This window comes from Lepidochelys kempii, chromosome 5 (genome assembly GCF_965140265.1).
Source record: "Lepidochelys kempii isolate rLepKem1 chromosome 5, rLepKem1.hap2, whole genome shotgun sequence".
NCBI classification, from domain to species: Eukaryota; Metazoa; Chordata; order Testudines; family Cheloniidae; genus Lepidochelys; species Lepidochelys kempii.
In genome coordinates this window covers 99,554,247-99,576,636 of record NC_133260.1, presented here as the reverse complement: position 1 = coordinate 99,576,636, position 22,390 = coordinate 99,554,247, and the positions used below count along the sequence as shown (strand labels likewise).

At 41.6% G+C, this 22,390-nt stretch overlaps 1 protein-coding gene across 5 annotated transcripts in view; it reads right to left on the bottom strand.

Annotated features, from left to right (window-relative positions):
* Positions 1-22,390, bottom strand: part of TRPM3 (transient receptor potential cation channel subfamily M member 3) — a 636,037-nt gene that overhangs the window by 104,295 nt on the left and 509,352 nt on the right. For all 5 annotated transcript variants that reach the window (XM_073345156.1, XM_073345160.1, XM_073345157.1 and 2 more), the window contains exon 9: positions 1,033-1,105. In XM_073345156.1, the coding sequence (XP_073201257.1) occupies positions 1,033-1,105 (73 nt within the window). The remainder of the gene's footprint in view (positions 1-1,032; positions 1,106-22,390) is intronic.

The following is a 22,390-nucleotide window of genomic DNA, read 5'->3' as shown; positions in this document are numbered from 1 at the left end:
ATGACCGCTAGCCATCATCATCTCCTGGGTGCTCGGCAGAAGATGGTGCAGTATGACTGCTGGCCACCGTCTTCTGCTGGCTGCTGATTAAAAGACAGTGCACTGGCAGTAGGACTCAATCGCCATGAGATGAAACTTAAAGGGGAAATGACCTGGCTGAGTCACTCCCATGTTTGCCCAGGTGCCCCTGACCTCATCGAGGTCGGTTAAAAGAGCACCTTGGACTATGTTGACAACGGCTATCAGTCATACTGCACTGTCTGCTGCCAAAAGGCAATAAACTGCTGCTGTGTAGCAATACAGTGCCGCATCTGCCAGCACCCAGGAGACATACGGTGACGGTTAGCTGAGCAGGCTCCATGCTTGCCGTGGTATGGCGTCTGCACAGGTAACTCAAGAAAAAGGGCGCAAAATGATTGTCTGCCCTTGCTTTCACGGAAGGAGGGAGGGAAGGGGGGCCTGACGATATGTACCCAGAACCACCCGCGACAATGTTTTAGCCCCATCAGGCACTGGGATTTCTACCCAGAATTCAAATGGGCATCAGAGACTGCGGGATAGCTACCCACAGTGCAACGCTCCGGAAGTCAATGGTTGCCTCGGTACTGTGGACACACTCCGCCGACTACATGCACTTAGAGCATTTGTGTGGGGACACACACAATCGACTGTATAAAAACGCTTTCTACGAAACCGACTTCTATAAATTCAACCTAATTTCGAAGTGTAGACATACCCTAAGTTTCTTTAGGTCTCTGTTTCCTTGCACACTGATGTTTCTTCTGACACAGTACTGTTGGTTAAAATTAAGGAATCAAGGAGAAGAAATGGGATGTTTTTAAATGTTAATGCATGCATTGGATTGTGCAGTCTGAGAAATAGTTGAAGCATCAAGTACTTATTGTTTCCTCCTGTAATTTACCATTTAGATACTTTATACGCTGTCAATAAATGCAGGGTTGCAGTACATCAGAGACAGAGTTAAACCATTTGGATTTTTCATGGACTCACTGTGCAGTGAAACTCTATTACCTTTTAGTAATGCTGTCAGGATAGCTAAATCAATGTCCTGGTGTCCTTCTGATCCCATTCGAAATACTGTAATCTGTAATTTTAGAAGACAATGCCACTGTCAGAAACTTGTTCAGTTTTTGCTCACATAGAAATTAAATCAGTGCAGCAACATTTGATCTCAAAAGACCACTATGGCTGCAAAGTGATTATCTAACCATAGTCATACAGCAGTAAGTATATTAGATGGCATTAACACGAATAGGATTTCTGTGCCATATAATTCACCACAGTAAATGGCATTAATGACCATACAGCAGAACCTAGCCAGAATCTTTTGAGCAAGAACTACAGGGCCAAAATTAAGGAGGAAATTATATCCTTCTGTTAAATTCAAATTAGATTTAATTTGTCAAATTTATTACTGAACTGGAGTTAATCAGGGATGAATTTGGTCCAGTAGGCTTATCAGCAGAGGACAGAATTGATGGAGAATGACCCTTGATGTTTACCATTCAAACCACAATCCTACTCAGCACCATGATTTCAGACTGCAGCAAATTAGTTACATATACTCCAGATTACACATTATAAAGCACAAATAAGATTTAGAATGAGTTCTGAGGTAGGCTTGGTCATGTGCTTTCACTATCCCAGCCATAAAATATGGAAACTTCTCAAGTGGATATGAGACTGAGTGGCTGCTGGTGACGAGGCATTAATATCTTGTAATGAACTAATGCAATTCCATCACTGAATAGTGATAGAGCTGGACCCTTCTTTTAGGCCAATTAAGTCCTAGTTAAGACTTGGGTTAAACATTTACAAATGTAAACTCTCTTGCTCTCTCCTTGCTAGGAAAAGTAAAACGCTCCCCCCTCCGCCAGTTGTGGTAAGAGCAGCAACAAGCACTTCATCTTGTGTGCCATTTATCTACTAACACATTAGATGTCATAGCATCAGTTTTATGTCAACTTTTTCCAATCCCCTGTAGCAACTGACATTGGGTACCTCCTCCAAAAAGCTGTTCATTTGTCATCACTCAGTTCCCTTGAAGGGTCCATATTGTGTTGCGACACTGATCCAAACTAAATCTCTCAACCTCTCCCTCTCTTCCCTATCTACACTGAACAACAAAACTTTTGTCTGTCAGAGGTGTTAAAACCCCTTCCCCGCAAAAGACAAAAAGTTTTGCTGCGTTGTCAGCAGGAAAGCGCTGCAAATGCGTTTGTAGGGGGTGGAAGTTTTTTGTCGGCAGGAGAGCAAATAAACAGCGGCTACACTGCATGACTTTTAGCGGCACAGCTGTAATGACACAGCCATGTTGCTAAAAGCTGTGTAGTGTAGACATAGCCTCAGTGTCACCTTGTCTCCCTGTTACAGCTCACTGACAACTCCCATGACAGTTCCTGATAGCTCACCCCCTGTTAAGGGTCCCTAATAAACAGTCCAAATTTAACTGTGGGCTCTTGCTAACTGCGATAATTGATCCTGAAATCTCTTATGCATCTGTGTAGCTCTAGGTTCAGTGCCTACAATATGAAAGCTAGTGGTATAAATTTGCCTCTTAATTCTTGAGAGTGACTATTGCTCTCATATAAAGAGAGGAGTTAAAATAGGGCTGTATTGTGGGCAGACACTGTGAAAGCTTCCTCAAGCAGTTCTGTCTATGCATCTCACTTCTGTTATTCCAGTCCTGAATTCCCAACTACTTTTGCCAAATTGACAACAATTATGTCCTTTGATGGGTGTCTTAAGAAGTGTTTAAACTCAGGTCTGTCCTTGCTGACCATTTGTTTTAAAGTGGCCAAAGGATAACGTTTGAATAGTTGTGACTCTGACGGAATTAAATGTCAGAAAGCTGGGCTACTATGTGTAGAGTCATTACAGAACCAAGACGACTTTTTTTAAACCAATGTCAGCGGTTTGTCGTCATCAAACCAGGTGGCTTCAGATTAAATTTTTCCTGAGGTAATAATTATAGGTTTGAAGAAAAAAGCTTTTGGTTTGGAGCAATATTTTATACATCTATATTGAAAAATAGACCAGCAATATGTGAAAAACTGTCAGTAGCACAGATGACTTTTGTACCCTGCTGTAGTGTGATTTCTGTTGAGCTGCTGTAATTCTTAGGCTGTTAATTAAAGAACAGGGCTGCATGTTCCTGTCAGCTTTTATTTGGAATACATCTGCACCTGTCACTCCTTTGTTTTTTATCACCTCTCTCAGAGATACAACAAAAAGGATAACGAAGCCACACAAAATAATTCCTGGAAAAGACAGGGAGGCGAGAGGTAAGGGAGGCATGCCTGGGTGGGAATCAGGAGTTGCCCTAATACCCATGACTAAGGGCTGTTTTCACCTTCTCAGAGATAAAGGATGAGGTTGTCAAAGATGAACTGCACTGTTGTTTCCAGGTTTATATTTGTTTAGAGTGGCTGTGAAGAGAGAGTAGTCATAAATTAGGGATTTTTACATATGCTTTGCAGGGCTATGGATTGTTTAGATGTACATCAATTCCCACACTCACAGGGATGAGCATGTAGGGCCAAATCCTGAAATCCTTACTCAGGCAAAACTCTCACTGAGCCTGAGAGGTGCAAAGCCCCTATAACACAGACTGAAATAAATCTGAGTTACTCTTGTTGAGCACCTTTCTGAAACAGGCCATTGACTAGGAATCGTCTTTAAAAGACCTGTCAAATGTTATTAAAGAGCAACCGCATGTAAAGGTCATTTGAGGAGCACACACTTCCCCATGATACTGTTGTGGCTTTTGCTTGTTTTGCATGACCAGTCTAATGGAGACCTGTCAATTAACCTGTTAAGAGTTACCATCTGACAACTTTCCTGGTGCTGACCAAAACTCTTACCAAAATGTTTACTAGTTCCTCAGAAATGGTGCTAGCAAAGTTTTAGGGTAAAATTATCAAAAGGGCTTAAAGTGATTTAAGAGTCTTCGTATCTTTCCCTTTCAATGGCGCTTAGGCTTATGATGATTTTACCCTTTGCCTTTTCTTTTTTAAAGCCTACTACAGAAAACAAATAGCCTTGAATTCTGTCCTACCAGAATGAAGAGAGAGCAATCGAACATCCCTAAAAACAAGAAACATACATTCTAAAGCAGTGGTTCCCAAACTAGGGGCGCTGCTTGTTCAGGGAAAGCTCCTGGAGGGCCAGGCCAGTTTGCCTGCCATGCCCACAGGTTCGGCCGATTGCAGCTTCCAGTGGCTGTGGTTTGCCATTCTCGGTCAATGGGGGCTGCGGGAAGTGGTGCAGGCCGAGGGACGTGCTGGCCGCCCTTCCCGCAGCCCCCATTGGCCTGGAGCAGTGAACCGCGGCCAGTGAGCTGCGATCGGCCGAACCTGCAGATGTGGCAGGTAAACAAACTGGCCCGGCCCTCCAGGGGCTTTCCCTGAACAAGCAGCGCCCCTAGTTTGGGAACCACTGTTCTAAAGCATTTACTTACAGAGCTAAATGAAATAAATATATATTAAATTATATTTCAAGAAAGTACTATGTGCCTGTACTTGAGACTGCATTATTTTTAATTTGTTAAGAGGAAAAAAGGGAAAGATTTATAGTATTATACAGTCTGGTATTGCCATTCATCTGCTAACTGGAAAAAGCAAATTACTAGTCTAGACTCAGGATTTCACATTATGCTGACCTGGCTTGAACCTCATCTTTAAACAGTTTTCCATTCTTCCAAGCATGGCTGAAACTGTATTAGAGAGAACTTCTGTTTTATCTACTCAATTGTTTCTTTTGGCCCTGAAAAATCATGTTATTTTTCTGGTAGAAAGAGAAAAAAAAATCTCCATTTTCCCTCTAGATTGAGCCACATTATTTTCATTTGTAGGTGGCTGTTTGAGTCTCTGTTAACCTGAGTTCTTTTTAAGAAAAAATGATTTTTGCTGTCTTTTGTTGTTGCTGCTGGCTGTTTCCATCTTCTGGAAATGCTGATACTGTTTATTAACATGCCATGACTCTTCCGGGAACTAGGTTGAGGCTAGAGAACAAGTGCAAGTTACAATCACAGCACAAGCCTTTGTTAAGTGAATGAGGGTTTGTTTTCTCTTTTTAAATAATTTTTTCTTGTCTTCACAAAAGCAAATAGCCTATTTGAGAAAAACACCTTAAGAGGAGGGCTGCCCAATAATGCAGTTAAGAGTTTCTGGACCAAATCCTATCTGACACCTGGAAACAGGAGCAAAGCCTCCCCATTTCCTACAATGGGTGGCACTAACATGCTGCAAAATAGTGCTGCAAAATAGTACAGTAGTAATGTGCACCTGGATGATTGCTGAGTCTAGCTCTATGCATAGTCCCCTTGCTGCATCCTTGTTTTTCTCTACATAAAGAGCAAAACATGTATTCTTTAGTGAAGGAATAAACATCCAATCTCTATAAGAGAGAAAGCAGAGTACCTCTCATTGTGTAGGATCAACAGTGATGTTCTTTAGGTGAGGAAGCAGGAGGAAGGTGCAGGAAGGTCCCATGTGCAGCACGGAACCCAGTTTTGCAGGGATCCTTTCATGCTGCCATGGGGCAAGGGAAGGGGCGAACAATGGGACGTCATACAGTGTGGATCCACTAGCCAAATTCCTATATGAGCTTGATGGGGAAGGACACAATAGCAGCCAGAGAATAAATGCAGTGCCAGACAGGATTCTCCCCTCTTTGCTCCCACAAAACCTACCATGTACATGGACCAGGATTCACCCCTAGAAATATTAGGAAAAGAAAAGTCCTGCGAAGGTCCCTTTCCCCCCTAACGTGGATTTTACTGAATGCACGTTAATGTGACCAGGATTAACCTCTAGAGACAGCTAGCTGTGTTCTAATCCTTCTGAGGAAAGAGTGCTGGGAAGTCACTGAGCCAAACCAGACTGTCACTACAAGCACAATGATCGCAGCACACTGTGATACTTGCCAGCTGTAATTATAGTCCAGCAGGATAGTAAACTCATTTTCAGGCAAGGCAGGCAGAAACCAAGTAAAAAGGGGACAGAGGAAAGGGCAGGATAGAAAGCAGTTAAGAACAAAAACTGCCCTGACTCCAGAATTCTTAGCCAAAGCACTCATTTTAAATCAGCACTGTTTTCTCCCTAGTGAGAACCCCTTTCTTCCTTGACTGATTCCCTTTTTCTTCCCCTTCTCTGTGTGGTTCTGCCTCATCATGGTAGGTATTATCTAATATGATGTGCCCCATTGGTTAGCAGCCTTCACTGTGATGCTGCATTGCAATTCTGCAAAATACAGTAGGTTGTTTTGTTTCAGCTGAGGGCATCCTAGCAAATAGGAAACATTCAAAAAATGACTTACATCCCCAAAAGAATGCGTGCTACATCAGGAGTTAAATATACAGCAGTTCCCAGATTATGTGTGTGCGTACAACACATACTTGCTGTTTTGCAGTGCCTGTGTGCAAGGCACACAGACCAGACTTGCATAGTATGGGGACTTTTAACAATTTGGGTTAAGTATCTAAAACATTTCAGTTTACAACAGTGTTGCTGGAATATTCTGGATTTTTACTATAGAACACAGGCATATTACATAACAAAAAGCACTCCAAACTGATAATTTTTGTTACATATATACACAACAAATGTATGTTGTAGGAAAGGAATGTTTCATTCACACAATTTTACTTTAAGTGAAAGGTCAATAAAATGGGTATTTTTTCAAGGAAAACTTGCAGATACATACAGAAAAATTTCTCATGTTTTTGATGCAAACATTTTGTTGCTCAATATAGGCACATCCTTCCTACAGCACTTCCTAAGAAATGCTATACCTTAGTGCTGTGGTACTCAGACCTCAGTTATTCAGGAGCTAAATTAGCAATCAGCATTACCCAAAAGAGCCACAGTAGTGTGAATTCATTGTTTCATTTACTATAGTGCTATATTTTCATATTTAAACAGTATGACAGGGGAAATATTTATAAAATATTATTCCCCCAGCCAAAATGACTGACCAAGTATTATTATTTTACCAACTACAATTGACTAATGACAAAGTAGATGCATCCCGATTGATTAATAACTTATATAGATTAAAAATTAAATCACCCAGTGCTTGAATATCATGTGCTGCGAACAGCTGCAGGAGATACATTAAAGAGCCACCCAAGGCATGTGAGCCTCGATGTAAGTATCTCTGTCTTAGTGATTTCATTTTGTGAAAGAAGGATCTATTTCTGAGTTCATGACAAAATGCACAAAAAAAAACACCACACCTCAAAAAAACCAAAACAAAACCCACCCCTCTGGGTTCCAGTTTTGTTGCAAAGATTTCACATGCCACTAGGCCCCAACCTTGCAACGTGATGGATGGAGCAGACCCCTCTGCCCGCACTGACTTCCATTTGTACAGAGTAACATTTTTCTGGATGTAGAAGGCCAATGCTAAGGAGCTGTGCAGGTGTCTGTTGACTGAGCAGCCACAAAAAGGCGCAGTAAGAGCTGCATAAAGGTGTCTGGACAGACTCTGCATAGCAGGGAGCAGAAGCCCATAGTGGGGATAGGCAAGGGCATGGACTGTAGAGCCATGTTTATGTGGGTCCACTAGCCCCAGTACCCATGTACAATTGGCACAGAGGGAGTGCAGCCACTATTCCAGCCTAATCCCCCTTCCCCAGCTGTTCCAGAACCTGAGAGTTTATGTGGTTTATGTGGGTGGAGTGTATTTCACCTCTAGAGGGAGCAGAAGCGGCAGTAGTTAGGTGTAGCAGCCATAGCCCTCTACCAACTTCTGCATCTCAGGAGCATGGAACGTGAATAGATTTGTTTTTAGTAAAATGTTAAGAAGCAAAGGTTCTTTGGGCCACGACTCATTTAATCCCTTCCCTAACCACATCACAGTGACCCTCCTTCTCATCACAGGACTTCTGGAACCTGTTGTAACTATTCCAAACATCTGTCACAGGGGTGGCTAGGGTTGCCGCCTCTGAGATACAAAACACACAAATGGGACATCTGGGATGATCCTGACGCCATAAAACTGGACAGCTGGCAGTGCTGACTGAGCACCCTTACAGATTTCCTGGGACAGCTACCTCCAAAAAGGGATGATCCTGGGACAACTTAGGCTGCTGGCAACCCTAGGAGTGGCTCAAGAACAAAGCAAAGGGCTGCTTCCCCCCAGGACCTGAGTGCACACTTCTGCTATGCCTGCAGCACCTGCCAGCACGAGGAGCTTGGGAATGAATGGGTGTCCCTGGCGTGGCAGTGCAGCCCAATTTTCACAATATATATTTTAACTCTTTTTTCGCTGATGTGGTAAATCGCAGCTACCCAATGAGGAGAGGGAAGGACTGAAATCAACTCAGATTTCTAGCTGATGTCAATTTGAAAAGAGAGGAAATGATAACGTATGAGCAGAGCAAATGAAACACATTGTACTCTGTTTCTCTCGAGAGCCCGGAAGCACAGGAGAAAATGTATTCTTTACGTCTTGGATTTATGGTGCCTGCTGTCAGACCTAGGGACAGTTGAGGATACAGGCTAAGCTGCAGTAGCAGCGACAAGCACAGGGAGAGAAGCCCGTAGTACTCCTTCCATAGGCTGTAATCATATTACAACATATTAAGGCACGACAGGTTATTCATCTTTTTGGACAGAGCTCAGATTTTTCCACCATCATTTTAGTATGGCTAGTGAGGGGGAGAGAACATATAGTGAGCCAACATTAATTTAAAACGATGTTCCTGTTCCCTCTGTCTTTGAATATATTGCCAGTGCCTTCTCTCACCTCTCGTCAACACACGAACTGTATGTCAGTGTCATATCGTTACATACATCTGAAAGAAAAGTCAGCACTGTTTGTAGCGGAGCAGGCAGGGTTATTAATGTATTCTGAAACTCTGATGTTTCTCATGCTAGAAGAGGTGCTATAAAATAGTCAAATCACTCCAGTACATTTTAGCATTTATAATTCAGCTAATTCTGCCTGATTATTCCCCTGACAGTTAGAGCAGAATCAGAGTTTAATTAAACAAGCCATTTAAGGTGATCAGCTATGCAAAGTCTGAGAATTGTGGCAATTAATAATCCTATGTAATGGGGGCATAAAACTGTCTGGGACAGAGGTACAGCTAAGATCAACATGCTGTGAGTGGGTGAGCAGGTGGGTGATGCTGCAGGAGACAAGAATTCAGCAATGGAGAATTCACCAATGGAAAGAGAGTAAAGTGTTTAGAGAAAATCATATCAAGTCAACAGCCATTTTTGGTGAGTGAAATGATGCAGGGTTGCAGGTCAAAAGAGGAGGGGAGGACAAGAGGCTGAGGAGCAAGGGGAGTATGTTGGAACGTTAGTTGTAAAAGTTCTAAATTTACAATTCCTTCCTCTACCTGACAGCATGAGAACTCTTTGCATTTTCTTCCTTGATCTGAAAGTTTGTGTGTGTCATCAGACTGATGTGGAGAAAAGCAGGAGCACAAACAACAGCAACAAAGTCCTAATTCATGTATGTAGGGCAATGGTTCTTCAAAGCACAACACATACAGATCTAGTCAAAATTCTGAAACATACAGAAGTATGAATGTTTGCTTTGTTCTCTCTGTAATCAGAGGGTTTTCTCTGTGGATCAGCACAGTCACAGATACATCAACAACCCTATGACTGGGTGTGTGTGAAACACTCCTACAGCTACATCTCTGTGTCTGGAACTTATACTTCTGCCATCAAGCGCTTCAACCCAACACATTTGTGTCCAAATTTAGATCACCAAACTTTGTATTTCTCATTTTAACCCCTCCAGTGCTACCACCTGTGACAAAGTTCCTCCTCTGCCTTGGGGGGTCCAGCACTTATTAGCAGATTTGCTTGCCTCAGAGATTCACGGCAGCCTTCAGGTTGGCCACTTTTGCTAGTGGCTCAAACCTGCCGTCCGCTCAGCTAACCTCGTCACTGGCCAGCATGGGGGAAACAGAGAACAATCCCTGCAGTCTCTGTGTCCCACCTAGTGGGTCAGGGACAGGCCAGATCCCTTTCCTATTTAGTCCTTCCCTTCTGGTGTTTCTCACAGACCAGGTCAACTCCTCCTGTGTCCGATCAGGAGTTGGGGGATGGATGGAACCTGAGCCCACCCTCTACACCGGGTTCCAGCCCAGCGTCCTGTGGATAGCAGCTGTCTACAATATTCCCTGTATCAGCTGTGTGACAGCTACAACTCCCTGGGCTACTTCCCCATGGCCTTCCCCCAGCACCTTCTTTATCTTCACACTTGAACTCTTCAGTCCTCCAGCAGCACACCTTCTCACTCCCTGCTCCTTGCACACTTCCCTACTAACTGATGGGAGGTCCTTTTTAAACCAGGTGCCCAGATTAGCCTGCCTGCTATAACTGATCCTAGAAAGTTCTTAATTGGCTCCAGGAGTCTTGATTAGCTCGCCTGTCTTAATTAGTTCTAGCAGGTTCCTGATTGCTCCAGGGCAGCCCCTGCTCTGTTCACTCAGGGAACAGAAAACTGTTTATCCCGTGGCCAGTATATTTGCCTTCTACCAGACTCCTGTACCCCACTGGTCTGGGTCTGTCACACACCCTTTTGACCTGAACATATGGACAAACCAGTGGTGAAAATAACACCTACAGCAATCCTTTACAGTTCTATAGCACCTTCCATACGAGGCTCTCAGAGCATTTTACCAACCTTAATGAATTAGGTCTCATAATTTCTTTGTGAGGTTGTACATAGTGTTGTCTCCTTTCTTTTTTTTTTTTTAAATAGATCAGGAAAGGTGAACACATAACAAGGGAGTGGCAGAGCAGAGGAATAGAATCTAGGACATCCTGACTCCATCTCCTATTCTTTAAGCCATGTTTTTAAATCAACAGTTTATGAATACAAACACAAGGAATGCGCTTCCACAGAGAGCTGAGAATTTCAGAAATTGTATGTGGAGGGCCGGGGAAGTAAGGTGAAGAGACACTAATATTCATTTAAAACTGCACAGTAATTCCTGACCTCTTTCATCACATTGACTCAGGGACAGAATGTCAAACAAATATGATCTTGTTTAATTTTTAAAATGCTAAAGGAACATCCATTATTTCTTATGCTTTAGAGAGAAGGAGCGTTCTTTAGATGCCCTGACTATATACCAAATCAAGCTTCCTTCACATATTTTTCTACAAACAAAAAGTGACTTAAATAGGTTAATGGTAAAATGGGAATTGAGTGGCATAGTGAATAAAATATTGAAGCTTTAACTCTTGGAAGCTAGTCTGAATTCTAAATAACAGACATTTTGATGGGTTTAGAACAGACATATTGCAGATTACTAACCCCAATGGAAACTAGAAGGTTACTATTCTCACACACTGTCCCACTTATTCTAGAAAAGTCAGGCATTGCTTCCAGGACATGTTTGGAAGAAGCCTTCTATAGAACTTATTTACAGGAGAAAGTGTGCACAGAAATTGTCCTGTTAGGTTGGTGCATTCTTTGGAAAGGTTCAGAGGACAATGAAGCAACAGGCCTCTCTTCCATGGATGGAGATATTTAGGTTCAGCTGCTAAGACTTTATTGTAGTGATGGCCCATTTGTGTACTGTTTGAGATATCTGTATCTTTTAGAACCTGAGCGCTCTGTGATCTTCTTGTATGCCACCCTCTGGCAGCATATTCTTGAGTAGTTTATTTCTCTGAGGGTTATACCTGAATAAATATACTCCTGTTTTTACCTCACTTTGAGTCTGTGGTACATTTGCTGATCAATCTTGAGCAAGAAAAAATCTTTATATGTATCTGTAAAAACAAGTCAAGCAAGTTAGCTCCACACTGGGCTTTCATTGGAAGAGTCTTGGCCCATAATGTCTTTCACACACCTGTTAAAGAACTGTAAAATTGGACTGGTTTTGGAGCAGGCTTTAAATATGGAAGCCATGAGCAGGATTAAGGGTTAGTCAAAGAGATCTAGAATTGAAGTTCTGGTGCTTTAAGGGAGTAAGACTCTGCGAAGTAAATGCCCATAGCTGTAGGTACTGGAGATATATTGTTTGAATGTCATTATTTTAAAGAATTTTGTCTGCATTCCTCCCATGCACTGCTTTGAAATTGACCCAGTCAGCAGCTATGTCTCTGCTTTTAACTGAAACTGAAAACACTAGCTTCAGAAGCAGGAGAGGATGGAGGGTTCAGGTGTTAGGGCATTATCCTGACATTCAGAAGATCCAGAATCTATTCCCTTGCTCTGCCACAGACTTCAGACTCTGCTCTTGCTTTTTAAAATATCACCAATAAACCCTTGTATTCCATGGGTATGCAGATTATTTTGCATCACAAAATGTGACTGTATATACTCCATATTTTGACTGATAATGAAATCAGACTGGCCGAGGAAGGAACATTACCCCCAAAATAGCTATCAATTATTACCTTCCAAGCTGCTTAGCAGTCCTTTGAACTACTAATCAGTTAGCAATTGGAAGAGACTAGTTAATAATTATTATAATACATTTATGGTGTTGAAATTTATATTGCACTTTACAAGCACTGGACTCACTCCTGCAGCACACAGCATGGGAATAGACTGCTATGTCCATGCACAGCCCTGCCTAAAGTGCTTGCACAATGCCTAGTTTAACAGGAGCTGGTCCATGATTAGGTCTCCTAGATGCTATTGCAATACAAATAAAAAGTAGTAAACAATAGGGCTTTGTGCAGGTGCAGCAGTCTCTCTGGGCTATAGATAAGAGATATTACCTGCCCTAAAGATCTTATAGTCTACATACGAAAGACAAACAGAGGAAAACAGATCAGGACAGAAATGGTGAGGATGAGAGGATTACTGATAAGTAGAGGAAAGGAGAAGAAGGGATTGCTTGAAGTGTTGGGTTTTTATGAGGGAGCTGGAAGAGGTAAAGAGAAGGTGTCTGGAATAATTATTTATTTAAGATGCACCCATAAAAGGCCTGGGCACATATATAAACAATGAACACACATTATATTAACTCAACAATGTCCCAAACTCTCCCAGATCTATAATTTCAATAACTGGCCAGTTTCTGCATCACCTCATGTAAAACATTCCCCCCTACCCACACACAGTAGCAGTTTTCCTAAGTTTTCATTATTGAAGTTCAGATAAACAAGATAAATAATAGAAAATGGTCTCTCCTGAAATGTTTGCTAATGCTCAAGAGAAATAGGGTGTATTAGCAAATCTGTACTTTAAGTGGCAACAGAAACTGTTTAGTTTAATTTTCTCAATTGTAATTTTTGTCACAGAGTATGTGGGGGAAAAAAGAACATGGTTTCTACTAGATCAAAACCACTTATGAGCTAACATCATTTGAACTAAATGTATGAGCAATGCATATCAGATAAAACGAAAGGGACATACTGAATGTAATTAATGGGTCAGAGATTTTACTTAGCACTTCAAAATTTCTTGAGTTAACAAGGAGTATCTGTTATTGGTCTTTAAATATTAATAGTGGGGCAGCAGTAATGGGATGGGGTAACAGAGGTTCATGAGACCATCATAATTTCATACCCTAACATATACTGCAGGTTGACATTCTTGTACCTTTTGCACATAGGAATCTCTCTCCCCTCTCCCTTTTTTCAAGTTGCCAAGCAACTGCTGTAATAAAAATACAGTGATTACCTTGCAAATTGAATGGCTGCTTTTTTCTTTTTTCAATGCACATAGTTTCACTCACAAAACTTATCGGAATTTATTAAATGAAAATAACTAAAATTGCAACAAACTGTTTCTTAAAGACCTAGTATTCTAATTCTGCCCTCATTGACGTCTATGGCACAGCCAAATTGATTTTAATGAAAACAGGCCCAGACCTACAACTAGCCTACAATTTTGAACAAGTAAAATAAGTATGTCTCCAGGAGAAAAAAGAACCAAATAAGACTGGCAGGAAATAAAACATATTGAAAACCACTATTAGTCAGATCCTGCACCCCTTATTTACACAGGTAGTCCTTACTTATTAGAATAGTGAAATCAGTATGGCAACTGGTGTAAAGAAAACCTGCTTATGTGAGTACAGGCAGCAGGAACAGGCAATAAATCTCATTGAAATCAGTGGGACTTGGGCACATGCTTCAGTGTTTCCTTGAATGGGGATAGATTTAGCTACATGCCTGTACCTAAGATCTAATTTCTGCAAAGTGCTGAGCATCCTCAACTTGCATTAAAGTTAATGGGAGTTGCAGTGCTCATCACCTCACAGATTAGTTCCCTCACATTAGACGCAGAAAATTAATTCAGAATCAATTAATTTCATGTTAGAAATCTCACAGAATGTTTTGATGGACTAAAGGCCAGTTGTTCTAGCAACCAGTAAACTACTAGCTGCCTAGAATAGCTGCTTTCCTTCTTCAGATCTTCATTGCCAAATTATATGCTCAATGGAGCCGCCATAATCCTCCCGAAAATCAGATTTTACAGTTCATAAATATGGTACCTCCTCTTTCTGCTCCAGTACAAAAAAATGCCATCAGCTATCAAGAATTTTAGCTGAGATAATTTATTCATTAACTTGTTTTTGAAATCTGATTTTTTTTTAAAACAACTGTAACTAAATATATATTTCAACCTTTGGGGAAAGTGCCAGAGGGAGGCACTTCATCTCCAAATGTTCTTTCTTAAGTATGTTTTCCAAGATGACAACAGCCTTCTTTATTTCCATCTATCGTCTTTCTGGGTCTTCTTGTCCCATCACTATTAGCTCTTGTTTTATCTGAAACAGATCCCACATTTCATTGTCTCAAATGACTCAACTATCTCATTCGATACTCCCTCAGCTTTTCCATGATGGTGGCTACCTGCATCATAGCTTGTACTGTTTCATTGCGTAATCTATCCTACCAAGAAAGATTTCCTTCTTGGTCTGACAAAATGGAAATCTCCAAAGATCCCCAAAGGTCTCCATTCATGCAACAATTATGAAGGAAATAAATTAGATCTTTTCCATGGTCTGAATAGAAAAGAATGAGCTACATCACTCACTGGCATCTGAGTTATGTAAATAACAGATGGGCTGCACCTAAATCCTGGATCTGTAGAAAAATTTGGATCTGGGTATGAATGTGAATTTTACAACAAGAGACCAGTACTCTAAATCTTTACATTTCTGAGTTTTGGAAAAGTTTGGATCCATCTCCGGTTGAGAGAAAAGCCAACAAACAGCCAGTAAAATCACAGTACAGAGTGAACCTCTGTTCTGAACTCAGCTCATTGTGCCTGGGTATTTCCAGCATGATGCACTGATTTGTTAATGTTAGAAGAACAAATGGCACAACCACCTTGTGTGCCAAGTGTCAGTTTGGAATGAACTTTTATTGTCAGATTATACACAATGAAAATAAGGGGGATTATAATGGCAACCTAGCTCCAGTCTTTATTATAGTAGCACAGCGGTTACCACTAAAGTAAATGAAAACATGACAGGCAAGAGGAGAAAAAAAATTTCATTATTCATGGATGTCAAATAGAGATGGGATTCTCTTGTTTCCCTTTGGCAAGAGACTAATTAAATCTTATCCTGTGGCTCCTTAACTTGGAAACGCACTCCTGCGATTCACAAGTCAGTTTCTTCTTAGTAGGCACTGGCTTGCATCCACTATCTATAATTTCTTCCTTACATGAACTCTTTTTATAATGGAGTAATATTACAGTGGTGCCATTCACTCAGCTAAGGCACTGTCAGCATTTTAAAAAATGCCACTTGAAATACTCAGGGGTTTTACGTCAGCCATAAAATGTCCTTGGTAGTAGTAATAACATTTAACCTTTACCAGCATTCATGTGCGTGCATTTCTATGTTACTTGTCGCCACAGGATCTGTGGGTATGTCTACACTGCAATGTAAGCTTAGAGCTAGTAGAATTTGAGTTTGCAGACCCTGGATTTGTTAACCTAGGGTTTGAGCATCTATGCTTATTTGTAGCTCTACATTAAGAATTGTTGAACCCTGGGTCCCAGCCTGGGCTCCAGCATCTGCACTGCATTATGGGGGCTTGAGTCCAACCACCCATATCCTAAGTTTCCTAGCCCCCTTCCATAATATGGCTGTTCTAGCCCTTTGTTCATGGTGCAGGGTAGGAAAACTTGACTGTCCAGAGGACAAAGAAAGTCAGACTGTGGAATTGTGGACTCCCGGAGCACGAGTCCAGTGGGGCAGCGTCTATACTGCAAAGCAATAGGACTTGAACTTTGGGTCCCAGTTTGACTCAGGCTCAAACCCTCCACCCCTTGGGATCCTGGGTCTGAGCTCTGGGTTAGTGGCATTTGTGTGTAGATGAAGGGAGATTAGGCTTGAGCCTGAATTCAAAAGCCGGGTTTATATTGCAGTGGAGACCTACCCTGTATGCCTATATTTCAGCATAGAGGGCCCAATCCAAGGCCCACTGAAGTCAGTGGGACTCTTTTTGTGTTGGTTTCAATAGGCACGGGACCAGGCCAATTGTGCTCTATGGGCCAAAGCCTGTTGCCATTTAAATCAATGGAAAAACTCCCCCTGACTTCAACAGAATAGGATTAGGTAAATCCTCAAACTGCTTTACAAACTTAACTAAATAGTTTTGTGACAAAATCTATCCTAGAAAAACCTTGCGAAGGAGTTGACTAACAGTCATTAAGAAAAGTGTCTGACCTTATCTACTTGACATAGAGTCATAAAAAGTTAGAAGATTACTGGCTAATGGTGCTTTTTGGCACTCAGACTGTATCACTATTTTCAGACCCTGCTCTGGTCAACTCTCCTTATTGCAATGCTTTGGGAACCCCAGAGCTGGATTTTTCAGATTTCATGCTAAGTGTGTAGTTGCTGAATTTCTAGAAAATATTTCCAGCCACTTTATTATACTTTTATTCTACACTAGTGCAATTTAATCGCACTTCTGAAAATGCTCTGGTACATGGAGTCACGCTCACCTAAGCTTCCAGTTCAACAAAACCTGCAGATCAGAAAAGTAAAATTTGTTCTCCACTTTGAAAGTGCATGTACACATTTAAATAGATCACTCTGCTCCCAAGCATGTCCTCGGTAAATGAAATTACTTATTACCAAATGAACATGTAATTGCACATGTAATCACTCATTTTGTAATGGCACATTCTGAGTGCATAAGGCAGCAGAGGCGTCTGGTTAGAAGTGTAGTGCAAAACAGCCAAAGTGAAAGTCTCATTCCCTGTGGGGTTAGGAAACTTTTGCTGAGACTGAACTATTCTCCTGTTAATACAGTTTTGTTTTTTTTAAGAGCATATGCATTGGAAAAGACAGGCTTTTGAAAGTGAAACATTTTTTTTTTGTTTTTGGTGGGTTTAAATGGCAGAAGCTTGTTTGTTTTTCTTTTTTTCTATTGTCTCTCTCCATCTGTACTTCAGCTGTGTCTGTGACTTTCTCAGTGCTACAGCATATATTCCTGCCTGTGCCCATTTGTGTGTCTGTTTGCTTGCATGCTCACTATACTGAAATGAGCCTCTTCAGAGCCCTACCGTTTGCTCCTTATGAATTCAGCAAACACAAAGTGCATCTATGACCTTAAGAACCTCTCAATGCCCAGTGGCAAGGGAGTTCCCTGGTCTGTAATAGTAACGTCTGACAGGCCTGAGAATCTCACTGCCTAGTCCACTGCTTTCATAGTGTTTATCCATAAAGAATATCATGTAAGCTGTTAAATGAAAGCCAGCATCACAATGATTATAAATATTGTTGTGAAATGTATGTACAGATATCATGTAAAAACCTATAAAGAAAATATGTTCCTGAAGTGTGACTCCAGGCAGGGTTGACAAACAGGTTGCTGACAGACAAAGGATGTATTTTTGTCAGTCTGCCTCAGTTCAAATGTAAATTAAGCATCATAAGCCAACACAATAGAAGCCCCATATTTCCATATGAAGTTACCACACCAGAGCATAAATCGAGAGTCATCCTGACTCCAGGGACACAAAGTGGATTTGGGGATATGTAAGGAGAAGGCAAAAGGACACTTCTTTATCTGGCACTTGGGGACATAATCAGGCAGTGTGATTACATTCTTGAAAATGCGATCCCAACGAGCCTTGGCTGGAAATGCTGCAGGAAGGCTTTGGGTGAGAACGGACAGCTTCTAGATTGTTGCTTAGCCTGTTAATGTTAAGTTTGGTTTCTAGAAAGTGTGTTATGTTTTTGTTTTATACATAACCTTTCTATTTCCATTATTGTCCTTACACATTCTCTCTTAAATCTTACCCTTTGATAATACACTCATGACTGATTTCACTGTAAATATATCTCAGAGCTGCGATGTTATACAAGAGCTGATCCTCAGTTAAATCAAACAAGTTGCTATGTACACTGTGCCATTTGGGATGGCAAACATGGTACTTCTCTCAGTAGCCAGTAACAGGGGCTGGATATCAGAGGGAAACTCCAAAAGGGGTCTGAGACTGAGGTGAACCTGCTGTTAACCTGCAACACAAAGTGAGGGCTATCCTTGCCCAGATGAGATCTCTTGGGTAGCTAACAGACTGGCAGTGTTGGGGAGCTAGCACCTAGTTAAGCACTAGCAAGTCTCTCTCTGGCTGGAGGCATGGGAGTAACAAGAGGACTCTTAGTCCTGGACATCCTGAGAAAGCATCACATCATCTAGCCTAGTGAAAAATGGTGAAAAAAAGGAACTGATCTGTTTATGCTACTTGTGAGCTCCACTGAAAGGGACAAGCCCTTATAGCTTCCTGCTGTTTGTTCTGGACAAATATTTGAGTACCAACCTAAAATCAGTTTATCAGGCAATGTTTTGTCTTAAGCATATGTGGAAATGGGGAGCAGCAGGGGAGAAAGCTGGCTGTGCAAGGTTGGTGAGGTCTCCACCCACTCAAGGGACTATATTGTTGAAGTCATTCAACACCTCTGTCAATATTATTCTGCAAAAGTGCGACACACTGAGAGTCTTAAAAGGAAGTCATTAACTTAAAAATCAAAATTTTGTCTGAAGATTTTTTAAACCTATCGTTGTTAAAAGCAACACCCTAGATTACTATAACTGAAAGATTAGACACAAAAGTTAATCTATTTTTCTCCAGTTTGTTTACACTGCATTTGACTGCATGTTATGTATAGTTTTATAGTGACTATGGCAATGTTTTGAAATCAAGATCATAACATCTCTCTGTGTGCCAACTGTCTCCCTGCCTCCAACTGTCTCCCATGCCAGAGAGGCAGTTGCAGCATTTCAGAGGTGGCATAGGTATATATAGCTGTAAGGAAATCTGTGATGGGAATCAGAATTGGATCTGAGCAAAAATCCCAGATTTAGTGCCTGAATCCAAACTTCATAGTTAGCTCTGTAATGGTCTGTTTGGTCTTATCAAAACCCAGGATCTGAATACTTGAGGGTATGAAATCCAGATCTGAATCTGAACCTTCCCAAAGTCCTGAGTATTTAGATTCCATCATTTTTACTAGAATTAAGATTGAATTGTGAATTTGGATCCAGAACGCTGGTTCATGCCCACTCTTCTGTAAATGCACACTAGTATTATTATAATATAAACTGTAATAAAAGTATTATTATAATATAAGCAAGGGGTGGGGAGTGAGAATTTGGTGATGTATGTACATTAGTTAGGAGGATTTCAAAAACTCAGTAGGCTGCTCTCTATTATGACAGATGCCTCAATAGGAGTGTTGAGAGACTCTAGACTTGCATGAGGCTAGGCAGAGCTAGAGAAGTTCTTAGCATACCAACAAACGCCACATACAAGTGTCTGAAGGGTACACTGAGTATCACAGTAATGGAGTAGCCCCTTTTCTTATTCCTTCTATGTATGTGTTATGCATATTTTCTATCTGGCTGTTCTCAGGGTTCCTGCTAATCTCATTTATCTATGTATTAATACTGAGTACAGTATATTCCCATTTACCTGAAACCCTATTATCTGAACCTCCTCATTACTGAATCCCTTCCTTGTCTCTCAGCATGAGATACATGCCCACTGCAGCGGATTTGGCTAATGCAGAGGTTCAGATAATAGAGCAGAGACGAGGAGGCGGTGGAGGACTAGCCTCCAACCGCAGGGGAGGCCATCCTGCAGCATGGCAGGGAGCCCTCTGCAGCTGCACTGTCACAGGAGTGAGCAAGTGGGGCCATGACAGCAGTGCTGCAGAGAGCTCTATGATGCAGGGCCAGCGAGACCCTAGCCCTATGGTCCCAGCAGGGCAGAACAGAGCCCTGGCTGGAGGAGAGGGGGTCTCTGCTCTGCCCCACCAGGACTGCAGCCTGCCCTCTGTGCCTACAAGGATCGGGTGTCACCAGCCCTGCAGCAGCAGAGGGAGCCCTCTGCAGCCCTGTTATCACGGAAGTGTTTGAGTGGAGCAAAGCAGAGACCCTCAGCCAGGACTGCAAGGATTATGACGACAAGCCCACAGTTGCAGGGTAGGCCACTCTGCTGCTGAATGGCTCCTGCCCTCTTGATAATCCGAACTCCTGATTATCTGTCCCCTCATGCTATTTGGGTAACCAGGAGTTGAGGGGAATACAGCGTGAAGGCTAGGCACCAAAGAATTCCAGGGATGTCTCTACTGTTGTGAGGTGTGTGATGACCTTTATAGTGCTTGCAGACAGGATTTAAGCAGTTATGTGCTACAAATGGCCCCAGAGATGTAAAGAAGTATCCCAGTATTCATGGGCATGCAAAGATGGATATTTTCCTAACACATCGTTGCCTAATTCTCCATCGTGTGGTCTAGGACAGCCCTTAGCTACAGCAGGGCTCTATGGGGCAGCCTTTATGCGCAGCAGCCTCTTTTGGCCTCTGGAATTATCCCATACTGATAAAGAAAAGCCATGCCTGCTAGGTTGATGAGAAAGAAAACAGTATAAAAACTGTGCGACTTAACATCAAACAATGTGACCGGGATTAAGGGATTTTTTAAAAATTCTAATTCCCTTATATTAATTCATGTTTGAAGATTCTTTTAATCTCTGCATTTCTCACAGGCATAGTAAAATGCACAAAATAAACTTGTTAAAGGATACTCAAAAATTTGCTTCTGCTGTAAAATACAGGAGGAATTGAAATACCATAAAATGTACATCATTCTTCAGAATGTGTGTGTGTTAAATCTCCTCTTTTACTCTCTGTCTGTACATTATATCCATTCTTTCTATGGCAGGCTTCTCTCATACCATCTATGCTGCCTTTTCTTGGGCTTTCCTGTCTCTTCTTTCTCTTCTCTTTGACCTTGCCTTTCCCTTTTCCTTCTGACCTATTTTTTTTTCCTCCTTCACTGATATTCTGTTTCATTTTGTGATCTTTCTCCTTTTTGGTGTGTGTGTGTGTGTGTGTGTGTGAGAGTGCAGTATTGCTTGTTTTTTAGGTCAAATGGTTCCCTCTAAAAAATAGATGTTTTCAGTGAGAGCTCTGTTTTGATCCAACAGGGAAAAACTGGTCCTCACCGAGTTAGAGTTAAAGTATTTCTGCCAGAGAAGCTTCATTATCTGCTTGCCTGTAGGTTTTGTGCTCTGCAAAGTTGATCTGGGTCTTCCTAAGGAAGCTGTTTCTGCCAGTGATTGGCAAGTGGTGCTACTCGCAGAAGTGGAGATGCAGTAGTAAAAGGGCAGCAGAATAAGGCAGTGATAGATCTGGCAATTCCACTTACGTGTATTATAGTTGGCATCTCTGTAGTTTTGCTGTAGGAATGGGACAACTCTGCTTGGCATGCAGGTAAATGCTTGGCAACCATATATAGGAGGGAATGGGGGGCAAGTATTTGTGGAATACTGACACTTTAATCATCAAGGTTGTAGCTTATGTACAGTATCTACAATAATGTAATGATGAGATGACAAGCACAAACGTCATACAGCACAATTGCAAACCACTGCTACATGGGTATTCATAGGCAGCACTCCTGCTTGGACTTTCAAATGGAAATAAGCAGGCTCAGCAGGGTATGAAGCTGCTAGTAACTACAGAAAAATAATTTTTTTTTTTTAAAATCAAACTGTACCCGTCTTTTTCAAAAGTGCTGATTTGAGCAAAGTATTGCAAACTGTCTGCAACCTGAAATTGCAGGAATTTATACATTCGGACTGATGTGAATCTATAATGGATTTTAGAGGAAGGATTGAGTTATAAAATGAAAGTCTCAGTTCAGCCAGCCTGTCAAAAATCAAGGCTAATAGAGTTTAGTACATGCAGTCCATTTAAATGCCTAATAATAATACCTAGTTCTAATATTTCACTTTCCATCCGTAGATCTGAAAGCACTTTACAAAGGAGATAAGCATCTTTAGCTCCATTTTACGATGGAGAAACCAAGACAGAGAGCAATAAACTGACTTTCCCAACAGGTCTGGGGCAGAGCTGGGAACAGAGCTCAAGACCTCTGAGTCCCTGTCCAGTGCTCAAT